Source organism: Astyanax mexicanus, chromosome 15 (assembly GCF_023375975.1).
Source record: "Astyanax mexicanus isolate ESR-SI-001 chromosome 15, AstMex3_surface, whole genome shotgun sequence".
Classification (NCBI taxonomy): Eukaryota; Metazoa; Chordata; class Actinopteri; order Characiformes; family Acestrorhamphidae; genus Astyanax; species Astyanax mexicanus.
The window spans coordinates 11,270,225-11,287,983 of record NC_064422.1 but is presented as its reverse complement, the minus strand read 5'-3'; the positions used below and the strand labels follow the sequence as shown (position 1 = coordinate 11,287,983).

At 38.5% G+C, this 17,759-nt stretch overlaps 1 protein-coding gene across 1 annotated transcript in view; it reads right to left on the bottom strand.

The window, feature by feature from the left end:
* Nucleotides 1–7,618: 7,618 nt before the first annotated feature.
* LOC103036871 (protoheme IX farnesyltransferase, mitochondrial) overlaps nucleotides 7,619–17,759 on the bottom strand; it is a 73,740-nt gene continuing 63,599 nt past the window's right edge. The window contains exons 6-7 of the mRNA XM_007248742.3: nucleotides 15,236–15,468; nucleotides 7,619–10,366 (exon numbers count right to left, since the gene is read on the bottom strand). Coding sequence (XP_007248804.3) covers nucleotides 9,939–10,366; nucleotides 15,236–15,468 — 661 coding nt within the window. The 3' untranslated portion in view covers nucleotides 7,619–9,938. The remainder of the gene's footprint in view (nucleotides 10,367–15,235; nucleotides 15,469–17,759) is intronic.

Sequence of the window (17,759 nt, the reverse complement as noted above, 5' to 3'; positions counted from 1 at the left end):
AGGAGCTCAATACATACAGCTACTTGTCAGCTTTTGTAAAATGAGAACTATTCTAACAAAATATATAAATTTATCTTTAAACTTTATACATATGCATAATTCTATTATTTTATTATTATTATTTTTTCTATAGCTTCTATAACTCAAAGAAACCCCTTTGTAGCACCTCTATTTTTAAGAGAGCTCACAGCCTGAGAAATGGTGAGGCAATAAAGAGAAATCCACCTGTTGTTACTGCAACAAATCAAAGAACACGTTGGACTAGAAAACCGCGAGGAGAATCCGGCAGAAATGAGAAAACCACCCAGTCAGCGTCCAGAGATCCAGAGACTTACCTTCACACTCTTCACTCAGCTCCAGGGAAATGAGTCCAGTTGATAAAAAAAAAAAATCCATGTCAGACAGTTTTAATAACAGGAGCTGTATTTTTTTTATCTCAAGCGTTTCTCATCTCTGGATAAACTGTTCGGTGAAGAGAAAGCAAATAAACGAAGGAAAGCGATTCAATGTTGAGACACTGAGTAAAAGATGGATAGAAAGACTGAGAAAAGCCTGAGAACTGAAACTAAGGCCTCGTATCTCCCTTGTATCTGAAGGTTGAGTATGTCTGGAGCAATTGGTGGAAAAGTGCCTTCACTGTTTGCACCTCACCAGTGGTCATAAAACTATGGTAAAAGGACTACAATGACTGGCTGGCACTGATATTCAATCTACAGTCACAGCAGGAACAGCTGTCTCTCTCTCTCTCTCCCTCTCTATCTCTCTTTTTCTCTTTCTCTTTCTTTCTCTCCATCCAACACTCCTCCATGTGAATCACACTGGTGGTACAAGGCCATATCCGGACCTGGGTCTTTTTTTTTTTTTTTTTACGAGGGGACGTCCCTCTCACATTCCTTCATCCCTCCATCTCTCCATCCGGGTCAAATAAATCCCTCCAGCTGAGGAGATCAGTGGGAGGAGAAGGGCTACAGAGAGGAGGTGCTGATGGAATGATGGAGGGAGAACCTCGGGAAACAAGGTCTGAGGAGAAACTGCGGAACAGGGGATCATGTGTTACAGTGAGACAGGTGCAGAGGTCGCTCCTCCGCAGATCCCGCGGGGCGACACGTTAGACAAATGTGGACGGAGCAGCCGGACACTGTTACCACCACAAATGCGAGGGAGGAAAAAGAAAAAAAAAACGAGTGAATATAGTGTACACTGAAAAAAAAAGTGTCACTGATTTAAAGTGCACTTTTATGTTGGTCTACTGAAAAATTATGATTTCTGGTTTAAACCTGTTTTTGCCTAAAAGCAAATCCATTCTCTATTAAAACAACTTTAACGAGTTGTCCCCCTGTCACAGGGGGACGTAGGGCCCTCGCACAACAGCGCAAATCGTACCGGGCCAAACCGAGAAACCAGTGAAAGTAATTTTGAGGTCTTATTAAGTGTGGTAATTTTCAAGAGTTTTCTATCCTGCCAAAAATGTGAAATACCCTTTTAAAATACAGGTGGCGCTATAGAGCTGTTAAAACACATGTATTTGAAATTCTAATTCTAGATCAAACAACAGCCTCAGATAAGCAGGCCGGTCAAAGTTTGTGAGCTTTTCTCTCTTATAACGTCCTCAAAACTCATAGCATTACCTATGTGTCAACCTCCAGTTTTGATGTGGCATCTCAAACATTCAACCGTCCGCCATTCCCTGCTCGTTTAAGATATCGACTATTTCTTCACAATTTATCATCAGATATGTTCAATGTTTATATTTACCAAATACCAAGAGAATTCAACAAAATTTCTAGGAGTAGTTTGACAACATACGCAAAAAATGTATGCAAAATTCAGATATTTCAAAATGGCCGACTTCCTGTTGGGCGGAGTCAGTCCTACCAATACTGAAAACGTGTCTAATGATGTCTCTTGTGTTTTTGCCAAGTTTCATGAATTTTTAATCATCTGTGTTCTGACTGTGTCATGGTTTCACTTTGGTTTAGTGTTGCGTCTCTATTCAATCAATTGCTCGCCATTACGTCACCGTTTTAGCGATCAACTATTCCTTTGGCAATTTTCATCAACTGTGTCTGATGTTCATTCTCAGCTAATTTAGAGGTAATCTGACAAAGACTTTAGGAGCAGTTTAAATGAGTTTGTGAAAAAAAAGTGTAAAAAAATGACAAAATCCAATATGGCCGACTTCCTGTTGGGCGGAGCTAATACAAACCAATTGCAAATATGTGCAGAGTCATAGTATCTACGCTCCTACCAAAATTTGAGAAGATTAGACAAATTGTGACACATCCACAGCTAATTTATTAAACGAATGAATTAGGGGGCGCTATAGAGTCCGCTAGCTACACATGAAAAAATTATCACAATATTTGTAAAGTGTTTTTAGATCTTATGGAATCTGACAATTTTCAAGAGTTTTTGAGCATTTCCGTAATGTCAAATATGCATTGAAACCTAGGTGGCGCTATAGAGCCAATGAAATATGTATATATGAAATTTAAATTTTTAATCAAAGGACCGCTTAAATCAAGCAGGCCTGTAAAGTTTCGTGAGTGTTCAACCTGTTTAACCTCCTCAAACACCTACCAACACCAGAATGTATTTACTTCCTATTTGAATGGGGTATCTCCAGCAATTCAACTGTCCGCCATTTCGTCCTCGTTTAAGATATCGACTACTCCTTCGCAATTTATCATCACGGATGGTAGTAGTTTATTGCTGACAAATATCAAGAGTATTCAACAAATTCCCTAGGAGGAGTTCGACAAAGTATGCAAAAAATGTGTGTAAAATGCACGTTTTTCAAAATGGCCGACTTCCTGTTGGGCGGAGTCAATCATATCAACACTGAAAACGTGTGTAATGATGTCTTTTATGTTTTTGCCAAGTTTCATGAATTTCCAAGCAGCTGTGTTCTGACCATGCTAATGTTTCTATTTGGTTTAGTGTTGTGTCTGTATTAAATCAACTGCCCGCCATTACGTCATCGTTTCAGCTATCGACTATTCCTTCGCAATTTAGCACCACGTATGTCTGGAGACAATCCACAGACCATTTAGTTGTAATCTGACAAAGACTCTAGGAGGAGTTCGAATGAGTTCGTGAAAAATGTGTAAAAATTTAACATTTTTCAAAATGGCCGACTTCCTGTTGGGCGGAGCTAATACATGCCAATGGGTATTATGTGTGGCATCGTAATATCTATTTTTCTACCAAAAATCTTGAACATTGGGGAAAATTTGAGACAGCTACCGCTAATTTATTAGCCTAAACCAAATAGGGGGCGCTGTAGAGTCATTTAGCTCCACATTAGAAAAACGATTACATTTCTCGAAATCATTTAAAGGCATTATTGGGTCTGCTTATTTAGAAGAGGCTAAGAGCTTTCTATAAATGTCATATAAAATAGGTGGCGCTAGAGAGCTGATAAATTATGAATATGAAAAATTCCAATTTTACATCAAAGTACAGCCTATGCCCAATATGCCTGTGAAATTTTATGAGTTTTCGAACATCGTAACCCACCCAAAACACCACGGGAAACTTTTTATTTTGCGACTTCCTGCCAAAATGGCAGACTTCCTGTTAGGCGGAGTCAAATAAATCCAAGTGATTCTTGATCGGTATAATGAGGTCAATGAGCGTACCAAAGTTGGTGCACATTGGACAAACTTTATCCCGGCCACTAGCAACGTTTGGGGGCGCTATAGAGCTCCTGATCAACGCCCAAGCCCAGGAACTGTGAAATTTCAAATTTTTCACCGGCTTTGATGTCTGTGCCAAAATTCAAGAGTTTTCGAGTATCAGAAAGGCCTCAAAAATGGGCGCGAAGTTTAAAAATAAAAATAATAATAATAATAATAACGAGTTGTCCCCCTGTCACAGGGGGACGTAGGGCCCTCGCACAACAGCGCAAATCGTACCGGGCCAAACCGAGAAACCGGTGAAAGTAATTTTAAGGTCTTATTGAGTGTGCCAATTTTCAAGAGTTTTCTATCATGTTAAACGTGAAATATCCATTTAAAATAACGGTGGCGCTATAGCGCTGTTAAAATACATGTATTTGAAATTCTAATTCTACATCAAACAACAGCCTCAGATAAGCAGGCCGGTCAAATTTTGTGAGTTTTTCTCCGTTATAACCTCCTCAAAACACCTGGCATTACCTAGGTTTTGACGTCCTGTTTTGATGTGGCATCTCACAAATTCAACCATCTGCCATTTCGTCCTCGTTTGAGATATCGACTATTCCTTCACAATTTATCATCAGATATGTTCAATGTTTATTTTTACCAAATACCAAGAGAATTCAACAAATTTGCTAGGAGTAGTTTGACAATATACACAAAAAATGTGTGTAAAATGCAGATATTTCAAAATGGCCGACTTCCTGTTGGGCGGAGTCAGTCCTACCAATGCTGAAAATGTGTGTAATGATGTCTTTTGTGTTTTTGCCAAGTTTCAGGAATTTTCAATGATCTGTGTTCTGACCGTGTCATTGTTTCACTTTGGTTTAGTGTTGCGTCTCTAGTGAATCAATTGCTCGCCATTGGGTCACCGTTTTACCGATCGACTTATCCTTTGGCAGTTATCATCAAATGTGTCTGTTGTTCATTTACAGCGAAATAAGAGGTAATGTGACAAAGACTTTAGAAGCAGTTTAAATGAGTTTGTGAAAAATGTGTAAAAATATTACAAATTCCAATATGGCCGACTTCCTGTTGGGCGGAGCTAATACAAGCCAATTGCAAATATGTGCAGGGTCATACTACCTACGATCCTACCAAAATTTGAGAAGATTAGACAAATTTTGACACATCCACAGCTAATTTATTAAACGAACCAATTAGGGGGCGCTGTAGAGTCCGCTAGCTATACATGAAAAAATTGTCAAAATATTTGTAAAGTGTTTTTAGGTCTTATGCAATCTGTCAATTTTCAAGAGGTTTTGAGCATTCCCGTAATGTCTAATATGCATTGAAACCTAGGTGGCGCTATGGAGCCAAATATAATACGTATATATGAAATTTTAATTTCAGATCAAAGTACTGCTTAAATCAAGCAGGCCTGTAAATTTTCGAGAGTTTTCAACCTTTTTAACCTCCTCAAACACCTACTAACACCAGAATGTATTCACTTCCTGTTTTAATGGGGCATCTCAAGCAGTTCAACTGTCCGCTATTTCGTCCTCATTTAAGATATCGACTATTCCTTCACAATTTATCATCACGGATGGTAGTTGTTTATTGCTGACAAATATCAAGAGTATTTAACAAATTCCCTAGGAGGAGTTCGACAAAGTATGCAAAAAATGTGTGTAAAATGCACGTGTTTCAAAATGGCCGACTTCCTGTTGGGCGGAGTCAATCACACCAATGGTGACAATGTGCGTAATGATGTCTATTATGTTTCTGTAAAGTTTCATGATTTTTCAAACACCTGTGTTCTGACCATGCTAATGTTTCTATTTGGGCTAGTGTTGCGTCTCCATTAAATTAATTACCCGCTGTTACGTCGTCGTTTCAGCTATCAACTATTCCTTCGCAATTTATCACCAAGTATGTCTGAAGCCTATCCACAGACAATTTAGAGATAATCTGACGAAAACTCTAGGAGGAGTTCGAATGAGTTTGTGAAAAATGTGTAAAAATTCCACAAATTCCAAAATGGCCGACTTCCTGTTGGGCGGAGCCAATGCATGCCGATTGCTAATATGTGCGGAATCATATTGTCTATGTTTCTGCCAAAAATCGAGAATATCTGAGAATTTTTGAGAAGGTCACGGCTAATTTATTAGCCCAACCAAATAGGGGGCGCTGTAGAGTCATCTAGCTACACACAACAAAAATGACAATACATATCTAAATCATTTTGAGGCCTTAATGAATCTGCCAATTATCAAGAGGCTGAGCGCTTTCCATAAATGTCATGTAAAATTGGTGGCGCTAGAGAGCTGATGAAAATCAAAAGTGCGAAATTCGAGTTCACTATCAAAGTACATCCTGAGCCAAATAAGCTTTTCAAGTTTTATGAGTTTTCGAACATCATAACCCCTCCGAAACCCAGCGGGAAACTTTATATTTTGCGATTTCCTGCCAAAATGGCCGACTTCCTGTTGGGTGGAGTCAGATAAATCCAAGTGATTCTTGTTCTTTATGAGAAGGTCAATGAGCGTACCAAAGTTGGTGCACATTGGACAAACTTCATCCCGGCCACTGCCTACGTTTGGGGGCGCTATAGAGCTCCTGAACCACGACCACGCCCATGCCTTATGTAACTTTTTCATTTTCGCTGAGTTTTAGGCCTATGCCAATTTGTATGAGTTTTCGAGTATCGGAAAGGCCTCAAAAATGGGCGAACCTGAATATAATAATAATAATAATAAACGGACCAAAAACAATAGGGCTTTGCACCTCCGGTGCAGGCTTCGCCTGCGCCTTCGGTGCTCGGGCCCTAATAATAATAATAAACGGACCAAAAACAATAGGGCTTTGCACCTCCGGTGCAGGCTTCGCCTGCGCCTTCGGTGCTCGGGCCCTAATAAATTATTTAACTCTAATAATTAATATTTTTTACTTCATTTCAGAGATTATGACATTATCACATCAGATCATTCCTCCTGGAGTTTTTCATGTCAGTCAGTCTCACTCTTTTCCCATTGGCTCCCGTCACGACTATTACACTTAAAGGGCGTGGCCTCCCTCACCATCATTGTGAAGTTGTTCCCCTCTGGGTATCTTCTCTTATAACTACACTGTAAACCCAGAAGCTGTTTGAACTTAAATAAATTAAGTCTTTTACATAAAATTGGATATTTCTAAACAATACTCAACTATTTTGAGTTAGTTGAACATTTGTGGGCACATATACACTTAAACTGAGATCTTGGAGTTGAATCAACTCAGACATCCCAAGTTGCAAAAGTTGATTTCAGGGAGGTTGGGTTGCAAACTTTCGTCACGAGAGGTAGTTAGTTAGCGCTGGAATTTATAGGGTGGTTGAAACTTTTGTTATTACATAACATCATTTATTGCAAATAACACCACGTCTGTGATAATCTATTCACAATAACACACTCCCTCTCATGTTCTAGTGCTTAAATAGTGATCTTTGGGTTCCTGGATCACTTTCATGGCTCAACAGGTGTGTAAAAATGTATAAAAGCAGCAGCTAGAGGAATGCTGGGCCTGATTCAACAAACATTAGTGAAATTAATGGGTTTCAGGTTCTCAGGAGCTCAGTGATTGGGTGGATGCAGCTCACTACTTACTACTAAATATTCCACAGCCAACTGTCAGTGATATTATAACACAGTGGAAGAGACTAGGAACCACAGCGACAGGGTAAAATAACACTATAATAGCTTAATTATAAAATTAAACCTACTTAAGTTGTTCCAAAATAGTAAATTTACTATGCATTTAACTACATATTTGAATTGAAATAAACGTATGTACTTTTCCATGTTACGTTTACTTTAAAAAAATATACTTTAATACACACTTTAATTTTCTTTGACAAGGGTTGTTTCAAAATATTTAAGTTTAAGTTTAAGCATTTTTACTATGATTTAAATATCTTTGTTGATAACTTCACACATCATCAGTCAGATTTCTACTTCCAGTTCTTTTGTGTCTCTCACAGCTTTATTTATATACTGAGGTCAGATGTAGACAAACCATGACAAGACAAAGCGTACGAACCATAGAAGGCGTGGTGGAGTCGGCTCCATGAACCAACAAGCCAGAGAGGTGTTTCCACAAGCAGGGTTCCTCAGTTAGCCAGATAACTTAAGCCTAAAGATGAGGACTGTCCAATAGGAACGCACCTCAGATAAACTGGTCTCTGGGTTATCTAGCAATAAGAAATCCTGCTTTGTGAAATAAAGCCACAGGTGCTCTCTTACTTTCTTACTTTGGATTATTACAGTTAACTTTTTCCCCACAAATGCAGCTCAACAGTTGAGTACAACATTTGTTATGACACCGGCTGAACAGTTTCTTTTACAGTGAAATCAGATCTGGAATTTTATCCAATGAGGGAGGGGGGGTATTGTTGCTGTCCAATGAAAAATCAAGAATCTCCAAAAAAAAATAAAAAAATAAAAAAAAAGCAGCAACTTTACAAGTTTATAGGAGAGAAAAAAACATTTTAAACTTCTTTTTTCTTTAATTTCAGGCCATTTTGCATCATTTCTATTGGTACACTTTTTAATTATTTTTTTTTTTACACATATTAAGGGACAGTTTGTGTGACCAAATTATGTCGATTTCATTGAACAGCGACGCAACTTTGGAAAATAATAAATATTCAACACATTTACATACATTGCATTGATTTGACCTGAGTGAGTTTTATTTTCCCATGAATCCAGGTGTTTCCGCTTGCTGTTTCAGTTTCGGTTGCCTTTCTTTCTCTCAGAACATTCTAGAACCGCATGGAGTCGGGCCACAACAGAGCTGTTGGTCCACCAGGACCGTACTGCTGTAAACCAACGGCAATCTTTTAGCAAACTTATGGCGTCACATCAATGTCAAAATTCGAGGTGGGAAAAAAAATATCAGGTGACAAATAATAACCAGCATGTTTTAACATTTTAAGTGTGTAAATGAACTTCTTGTGAGCACAAATGGGAAACTAGCGAGCCAAAAAAGTTTTTTCTCCCGCGCTCGAGTTTTGAAAGGGGTGGTTTTGACAGTTTGGTGGCGGGGCCAGGGTCACCTCCCTCAGCGAACGCTATTGGCTACAGTAAATATATAATGCAAAAAAATAATGCATTTTGGCTGAAAAGGAAAAAAATATGAAATAAACTAACAGAGTTCAAATTATTTAATTAGTCTATTTAAAGGTAAAATTATACATTGCTGTAACAGAAAAGAATTAGTTCTTCCAGATAAAAAAAAAGTGAAAAAAAAAGGGTGAAAAAGGATATTTATTATAAATCAACTTTTATCTTTGTTTTAAACTTTTCGGTACTTGATTTTAAATCAAAACTAAATCATAAAATATAAGTTGAAAAAAACGAATATATTTAGCTGTAACAAATTACAGCATTTTTTTTTAGGTTGGTCCAAAGTATCTTTTTTTCAGCAATTTTTTGCACTCGAGTTTTGAAAGGGGCGGTTTTGAAAGTTTGTGGGCAGGGTCAGGATCACCTCCCTCAGTGAACGCTATTGGCTGATATCTCCAGAGTTTGTGATGGACCGCCAACCTTCACGAGCGGGAGGGGGGCGGAGGAAAAAGGACAAAAGGAGAGTTAGCTAACTGGCTATGCTAACATCCAAAAACCTGCTCTCCAGCGCTGTTAGCCCGGGTTTAGTGATATAAAAAAAGCACCTGAGAGGAGAAAAATGAAGCTCGAGAGCAACATGTTTTTCAGCATGCTCACAATTCCCTTTTTTTGCTAGCTAGTTTTACATTTGCGCTCACGAGAAGTTAATTTACACACTTAAAATGATAAAAGACGCTGGTTAATTTTTTTCACCTGTTATTTTTGCACCACTGACTTCTGACAATGATGGCTTTCCTTATAAAATGCCTACAAATGAACAAAAAACACACATTACCAGAACCTCAAATACAGCAAAGAGATGCTGTATCTGTCTCTATAGCAGTGGTTTCCATAGCTTTTCCTGATCCTGGACTACCCCTGTCCTGTTCCTGCACACTATGGTGTTTGTGGTGGTTCCTTTGCTATTTACCATCATGCTTGTGTCCACTATTCGTAAATCATTGGACAAGTTGTACAAAGTGCGACAAGAGCAGGAAAACACCAATATAGCACCATAACTTATAACTTCATAATTTTATATCAAATTGAGTGATAAGATCTTGGAGGAGACCGTGACAGGGCTATACGTCCAGGACCCCCGTGTTTAATGGCTGTAGACTACAGGTAAATAATGAAGAACATTTATTACGTGTATTATGTCCGTGGTTTGTGGTTAACTCTGCAAAGCGAGAGGAGCATCCACCGTTTTCACTGCTTTCTCCGGTTCTGGGCGGGGCTTCTTGCAGGTGAGCATGAGCAGCAGCAGCATGGGCAGGTGCCACAGGCTGCAGAAGAACAGCTTGCGGGCGCTCTGCCGGTCAGACTTGCGGTAGAAGCGGAAGGCCAGGTAGCTGATGTACAGGTTAATAGGGAGAGAGATCAGAGGGAAGGTCCATATGGTGACGTCCAGCACAGGCGCGAGAGCGGACAGGCCGATCAAACCCACGCTGTGACGCAGCGCTACACGCTTACACAGTCCCGGGTGAGTCACAGACATCATGCGGTAGCCGCCACGAGAGTAATCCTCCCTCAGGTTCCAGCTCAGAGCGTTAAAGTGAGGAAACTGCCAGCAGTAGAGAAACGCACCCATCAGAAAAGCACCTGGAGAAGAAGAGACACAGAGAAAAATCATGCATCAGCAAATATACTGATAATGTACCTTTCATTTATGCCTAATACAGAAGGTTCCAGTCAGTAGACAATCTCCGCCTTAGGACTCCAACTCCCAGCATGCATCTGTCTATCCCATGTTCCGACTCAACCAATTAGTGTGCTCTCTCCCCCTCATCATCCCCAGAATTCTAGGATTGTTTTCAGCTGTGTGTGATTAACTTTGTGCATTTAAGCCGGTCTATTTCATGTGTTTTCGGCAAAGTATTGCCTTATACTATCCAGCGACATACCGAGCATTCTATTCCTGTTCGTATCTCAGTGTATGATGCGTTTGTTTTCGTTCCTGACACTTTCTGCCCCCTTTTCCCCCCATTCTATTTCTGGGTCTGGTTTATTCTTTTGTCCAGTGATTTGGCTTTGATGCTTGAGCTAACTCTCTCTCTGGTTCCGACCTTCGATGGCATAACGATGGAGCTTTCTGTTTTTGTCCCTTATATTAAAGCCTCATCTCATGTTTACTGCGTGCACCTGACTCCAGTCTGTAACATAACAATGGGGTACACTTAAAAGACGTTAAAAGACATTAATTAACAGTACTCACAAAAGAATCTCAATTATAAATGTCTATTTTCTGGACTATTTTAAATAAAGCGCATTAATCAACACCAGTAAGGATGCCTGCATTGAAGTAAGCAAGGGTGTCGCCATGTTCCTATTCTAATGGTGAAGCTGGGGGAAGCGCCACAGGTGAAGGAGATTCACTGTAAGTTTGTAGTAAAAGTTAACTTTTGCTCTTTTTTCTCTTACTTAATGTTCCTAAAGGCTGCTAAAGTAGTTAAACAAGATCTGTCTCATTTTTATTGGCAGCTATTCTTTAGCATGTTAAAGAACTCCTAGAGAGAGAGAGAGAATTAGAAATAACAGAGACAGAGAAAGAGAGAGAGAGAGATGGGGGGGGGGGGGTTGGGGGGGTTAGAGTAACTTCACATGCTGCTTTCTTGGGTTTCAGTTCCGCAGTAGAGAAAGGCACCACCACATGAGCAACATCCGCGCACCAGAGCATAACACACCACTGTCTCTCTCTGTGTGTGTGTGTGTGTGTGTGGTGTGTGTGTGTGTGTGTGTTCTGCTTGTGTAAACACACTTGTAGTGAAATCCTTTGGGAAAACAAAGGATCCGAACACTAAGCTCATCTTTCCACCACAGACCGTGTTAAACAGCACAGGGTCCAGACTGCTGCTGCCACTCACACTGACCTGAGACCAGTTCAGCCGCGGGAAACAGACGATACATTTTAGCGCAGGGTCAGGGAAGGGAACACACTCATGAGAATTAGCAGGAAAATTCTTATAGTATGTGAAGGTCCTCCTTAGATCATTCTTCATTCCTTCCTTTACTTCTATATTTTATTTCTTTTTCTTCCTTATTTCCTCCTTTTCTGCTATAAAACACTGCAGCTCTGCACACTTTTATTCTAAAACATTTGTTAAAATTTGTTAAAACATGTTTGAATCGTGTTTTATTCATGCTTAATCCTTATTTTATTTTTTATTAACATTTTAATTGTTATTCTCTTACATGTTTTTTAATTTGACTTCTCTGTGTATTTTCTAATTTGTATTGAACTTTGAATGACCATTATTGTATGAAAGGTGCTATATAAAACTTGCCTTACCTTTCCCTTTTTCCTTCTCTCCTTCACCTTTATTTCCCTTTATTTCTGTTTCTTTCTTTCTTTCTTTCTTTCTTTCTTTCTCTTTCTTTCTTTCTTTCTTTCTTTCTTTCTTCATGTCTTTACCTTCCTTTCCTCCTTTCCTTTCCTTCATTCTTTCCTTCATATTCTTCTTTCTTATCTTTTCTTCACTCCTTACTTGATAACTTAATGGCTTATCCATTCAGGTAGTCCAACAAACTTTATATGGTGTTTCCACATTGTGTAGCAAAATTTTAATTCAGAAAATATACTATTCTATATAAATAAATTAATTCTCCTGTTCTTAAATCTGAAAATTGTTTCCCAAAGTTTTTTTGTATTGTATTTTTATTATTGGAAATGTTACTTTAAAAGGAAATGTTGTTTAAAAATGTTTTAACAATGTGATGCATTTTGTTGCGATTACTATTTCTGTAACGTCACAGTTTAACTTTCCCTGATCATTTAACAAATATTGCTGTATGTTCCTATAATGTACTATTTCTGTACTAGACTGGATGATAAAGTGATTTTATAGTTAACAGAGCCGGTCGTGCAGTGTACAGTGTGCTCAGCACAGGGCAGGGGAGGGGAAGACGGTCAGATATCAGCATGGTTGAAGAACCATATCACCTCAGAGATGAACTAGAGACAATAAGAAAGCAGAATGGGGGGATACAGGGTGGTCTCAGGGTGACAGAAGAGTAAAAAGGAGAGAGATTAGGATGTGCGAGCTCAGCATCCTGTTGGTCATCACGGGATTATCCTGTCATAAATGAAAAAACTGCTGCTTCGACCAACAGCGTCAACATTTTCACTCCGGTTTAACAGATTACTTCCTTCCTTTAGAGATAAAAAAGGATTTCTTAAAAACACATATATACTGTAAAAAATATATATAAAAAAAAAAATAATAATACAGTGGCTGAGGATCAGCGATTAGTAAAGGTGGGTACAGTACAGTATCAAGAACTGTAAAATAAACACAGAACAGAGTTTTTATTAGATGCTTTATCTAAAGTGATTAAGTCTTTTTTAAATCACATAATTCCAAAGAATATCCATAGCTATATACAAAGTTTATATATAACAGTATACAGCGCAAAAACACAGAAAAATGGCATTTAAATGCGTACTACATAGCATCATTTTTTTTTTACTATTTAAATAACAGTGTCAGCTATTCGGCTTGTGGCACTGCTTCAACAGTGTAATATCCTCAAAAGAACCAGGTTTTCAAACATTTGCGCCCATACAATTGTATACTATACAATGCACAACACACAATTAAGCCAAAAATAGTCACACAAAGGAAAAAATGGGAAGAAAACACTATTACTTTGCTAAAGCTGACCAGAAAATGCTTGAAAAAACTGTATACCGTTGAGTAACCCGACTTATATTAGTGCATCCATATCTAGTAACGTTATTCTAACTCTTTGGTCCACATGCTTCTTTCCTTCAGATGACTGGACCAATAAAAACACTTGTATAGCGCTTTTCTAGAAACCAAAAGACGCTTTGGAATCGCATTTAGAATCACACAACCCTCACATACCGGTGAAAAGTGGCAGTCAATCATGCACAGCATACTCTCAACCGGAAAAGATCGTTCCCTCTGCTACTGACAATTTTTATGGAGATGCAGATTTTATTTTCCAGCAGGACTTGGCACACTGCCTACGTTGCAAAAAGTAGCAATTGGTTTTATATAATTTCTAATTTTCTAATTAGATGAGTTAGTTAGTTTTTTTTAGATGCACAGGTGTGTGTATATATATATATATATATATATATATATATATATATATATATATATATATATATATATATATATATATATATATATATATAAAAGAAATGTGTCAAATTAAACTAGCAGGGCTACAATAAGGACACTGTTCCAACCTCTCAACTCCTTCCTGTTTAATTCACAATTAAGTGTGAGAAAAGGACCAGGACCAATGTATAAGTGTGTAGCTGTTATAATAATTAATTATAACTTTAATATAATATCTAATGATCTAACAGTAGTCGACAGGGGACAATCCATCTCATGAAAAGGACAGGAAGTGGTTGTCCTGGCCATGTCCATTTTTTTCTGCACGTACACACTTTAGATGACTGACCTGAAACTATAGTCGTCATAGCAACACACTTGACCCTATCAACAAACAAAGAGACAAGCAGAACACTTGTGTTTAGGAAGGAAGCATTAAATCCAAGTGGACCGCCTGGATAAATGTATATAAATATGGGTCTGGAGTGGAGAGTGACCTCAGCTCAGAGAATCAGAAATTCACAGTCCAAGAAATGTAGGATATAGTTTAGTTTTTTTTGCTTTGTTACTTTTACAAAGAAATGTATTCCATAGTTTTTCAGACTATAAGGCACACTTAAAATCCTTTAATCTTCCCGAAAAATCATCAGTGCATGTATGTATGAAATCTATCCTTGATTGAAAATGTGAGGGATGCTATCTCTCCAAACCATCACTGATCATCAGTAAATTTTACATTTCATTTAAAGAAAATCAAGGGATCAGAGTCTGGAGGAAGAGTGGAGAGACACAGTCCAAACTGCTCGAGGTCTAGTGTGAAGTTTCCACCAATCAGTGATGGTTTGGAGAGACATGTCTGACATCTGCTGCTGTTGATCCACTGTGTTTTATTATCAAGTCTAAAGTCAGTGCAGTTTTGTTTTCCCACAAAATCTTACAGCACTTCATATCTTACAGCTTCCCTCTGCTACTGACAACTTTTATGAAGATGTGGATTTCATTTTCCAGCAGGATTTAGCACACTGCCCACACTGATAAAAGTACCAATTAGTTTTATATAATATTCTAATTGTCTGAGACACTGATTTTTTTATTGATTTTTTTTTTATTGGCTGTAAGCCATAATCAACAACAATTAAAGAAATAAACGCTTAAAAAAGATCACTCTGTGTGTTTAATACATCTATATAATATATGAGTTTCACATTTTGAACTGAACTACTGAAATAAAGTAACTTATCAATGACATTCTAATTCTTACTAGATGCACCTGTATATATACAGGATTATTAGGACACTATTTATTGCACAAATGGTGCAATGTGTCAGTGTGTGTGTGTGTGTGTGTGTGTGTGTGTGTGTGATGCGTGTTTTGGTCTCTAACCTGGCTCGAGCATCCCAGTGGCAGCTGTCCAGCCCATGATCGGAGGTATGGCCCCCACCACCGAGCCCACCCAGGTGTTGGTTATGCTGAGGCGCTTGAGTGGTGTATAACAACACGTGTACAGGAAGATATTCAGCGCCCCCAGGAAACCAGTGAGGGGGTTAACAGCCAGGGTCAGCAGGGTCACACCAGGGACGCCACACGCCAGAGCAAAAGACACGGCGTGGAGGGGGCTGAAGAAAGAGAGAGTGAGAAAAGAAAGAGTGAGAGAGAGTTTATTATAAGCTTGAGAATTAAATCATAAATACAGAAACACTTCACAAAATCAATAAAGCTGGATACCACTTAACACAACATATTGTTAAAGGTATATACTTAAATATAAGAAAAAAAATAGCCAAAACATTTTGACTGAGAGAAAAAAAAAAGGTTACAGGGACATTAAATGTGTTATGTTACCCATAATGGGTCAACTTTATAAAGTGTCAAAATCCTTAAAGGTGACCTTCTGCTAAAATCCACATTTTCTTGTTCTAACAGTGTTAGGAACAACAAAGCAGAACAAGTTCATTCCTGTGTTATTTGTGCAAATAGTAATAGAGTTACTATATGTTTAAATAGGATCTCCGGTTGATTTAGTGTTTTACAGAGACTAAGACTAGGTCAGTGGCTGAACTACACTTAGCAGGGCATTAATACACATGTTGTAAAGTAACATATGACATTGCAAAGACTGTTATTAGTGTAAAAATGACTATTTTAAAATGTTTATAAATGTTGTTTGTCTCGCTGCCTCCTGGTGTTGCAGTGCTGTTGGCCAATCGGAGGCGATATGTTTGCATGTATGAATTTATCTTCCCCCCCGACACCCCCACTCCTCCACCGGACTTAAGCAGTGTTACACCGGATCACCGGACCTCTTTTTTTCACAAAAAACAACCTGTTCACATGCCATTCATTCTTACTAGAGACACAACTAGACTAGATTTTAAAAATGAATGAAAAAACTTTGGAATGATGATGGACATTTTTTTTCCCCAAATATAAAAGACGAGTAAAAAATCAGATGAGCATTATTTATTATTATTATTATTATTATTATTATTATTATTATTATTATTAATTCCTTAATGTATTTATTTATTTATTTTTTTTACAAAGTGTCGGTGTCCCGGCCCACCAGTTGAGAATCTCTGTTCTATTGGATGTAAACACACATCCAACTCTAACCTGGAGCCTAATCTTAAGATTTTAAGAATTGGTTTGGGGTTAGATTTAAGTATTATATTATAGTTTTAGGGTTGATTAATGGTTATAAATTAAAGGCTGTATTGTGAATCATTTCTATTGAATGTAGAGTGTTAAAGTTGAGTGAAGTTGCTTTTAACAGACATTCAGTTCAATGTCAGTTGACCATCTATGAGGCTTCCGAGTAAAGTGGTACCCGATCTAAATATGCAAAAACAATAGTAATAGAAAGCACTACCGTTTCTCATCACTGATGGGTTTAGTTTTTTGAAAGCAACTCCAGTTATTCCTTCTAAACAAGACCCAGAAGATCCAAAAAGTGCAAAACCACAGAACGATCTGACTCACCACCCCACACATCCCAACACCTACACTCAGACCACAAATCTACTGCACATCTGAACTAAGCTAGTGAAAACGTTCACGTAGGCACACCTTGATACAAGCCTAATGCACACCTTATGGAGATGGATGGAGGGAGCGGGCGAGCGAGGGAATAAAGAAACAGAGGAGAGAAATTGAGAGCAGCTGCTGTGATAAGTGTCTGCGTGTCGAGTGTGTCGAGTGAAACAAAGGGCTCGGGCGCGTGCTGTAGATCAAACCATGCCTAACCATGCTTCCACTGGATAGGCATATCCGCTAGGCCTTTATTAAAAGCAGCCAGCGCCGTCCGGCACACACGCCTGGTTCACATTCGCAGCTAAATACTCCATAAATTAAAGGGAGATGGAGATAGCATGAGGACGGGGGGCTGGTTCTGCTCCACTCTACTGCAGGAGATTCCACTTTAATGTGATTACTGCGGTTATGACTGTTTTATGTGGTGTTGGGAGCTGTTCAGTGTGTGAGATCCTGTAGTGCTATGTGTAGAAATGCTTGAATAGGGGGCAATCAGTGAAGAGTGAGGGGCTAACGTCATCCCAGTTACAGTGCTACTCTCTGAATCAGTCATGCAAAGGCAATCCTGGAGCAGAGATGGTTAAAGATTTTAACTTATTTCAGGTTTAAACTTCACTAGTTTCGTGGTAGTTGGACAGTTATAGTCATCACAATATACAACTTACTGTCTCAAACCTTAGCAGTTGTGATTTGTACACTACACAAGTGATCATAGCAACATAGGGTCAAAAAATACAAAAATTTTCACCAGGAAGCACACTCCAAAAGAATGTTATGCTACGTGAACACCTGGGATAATGGATGCAATGCCAAAACCATTGCTATATAAAAACCCAAATTGATGCAATACGAAAGTGCAGCCAGTTAGTTTTCTTCT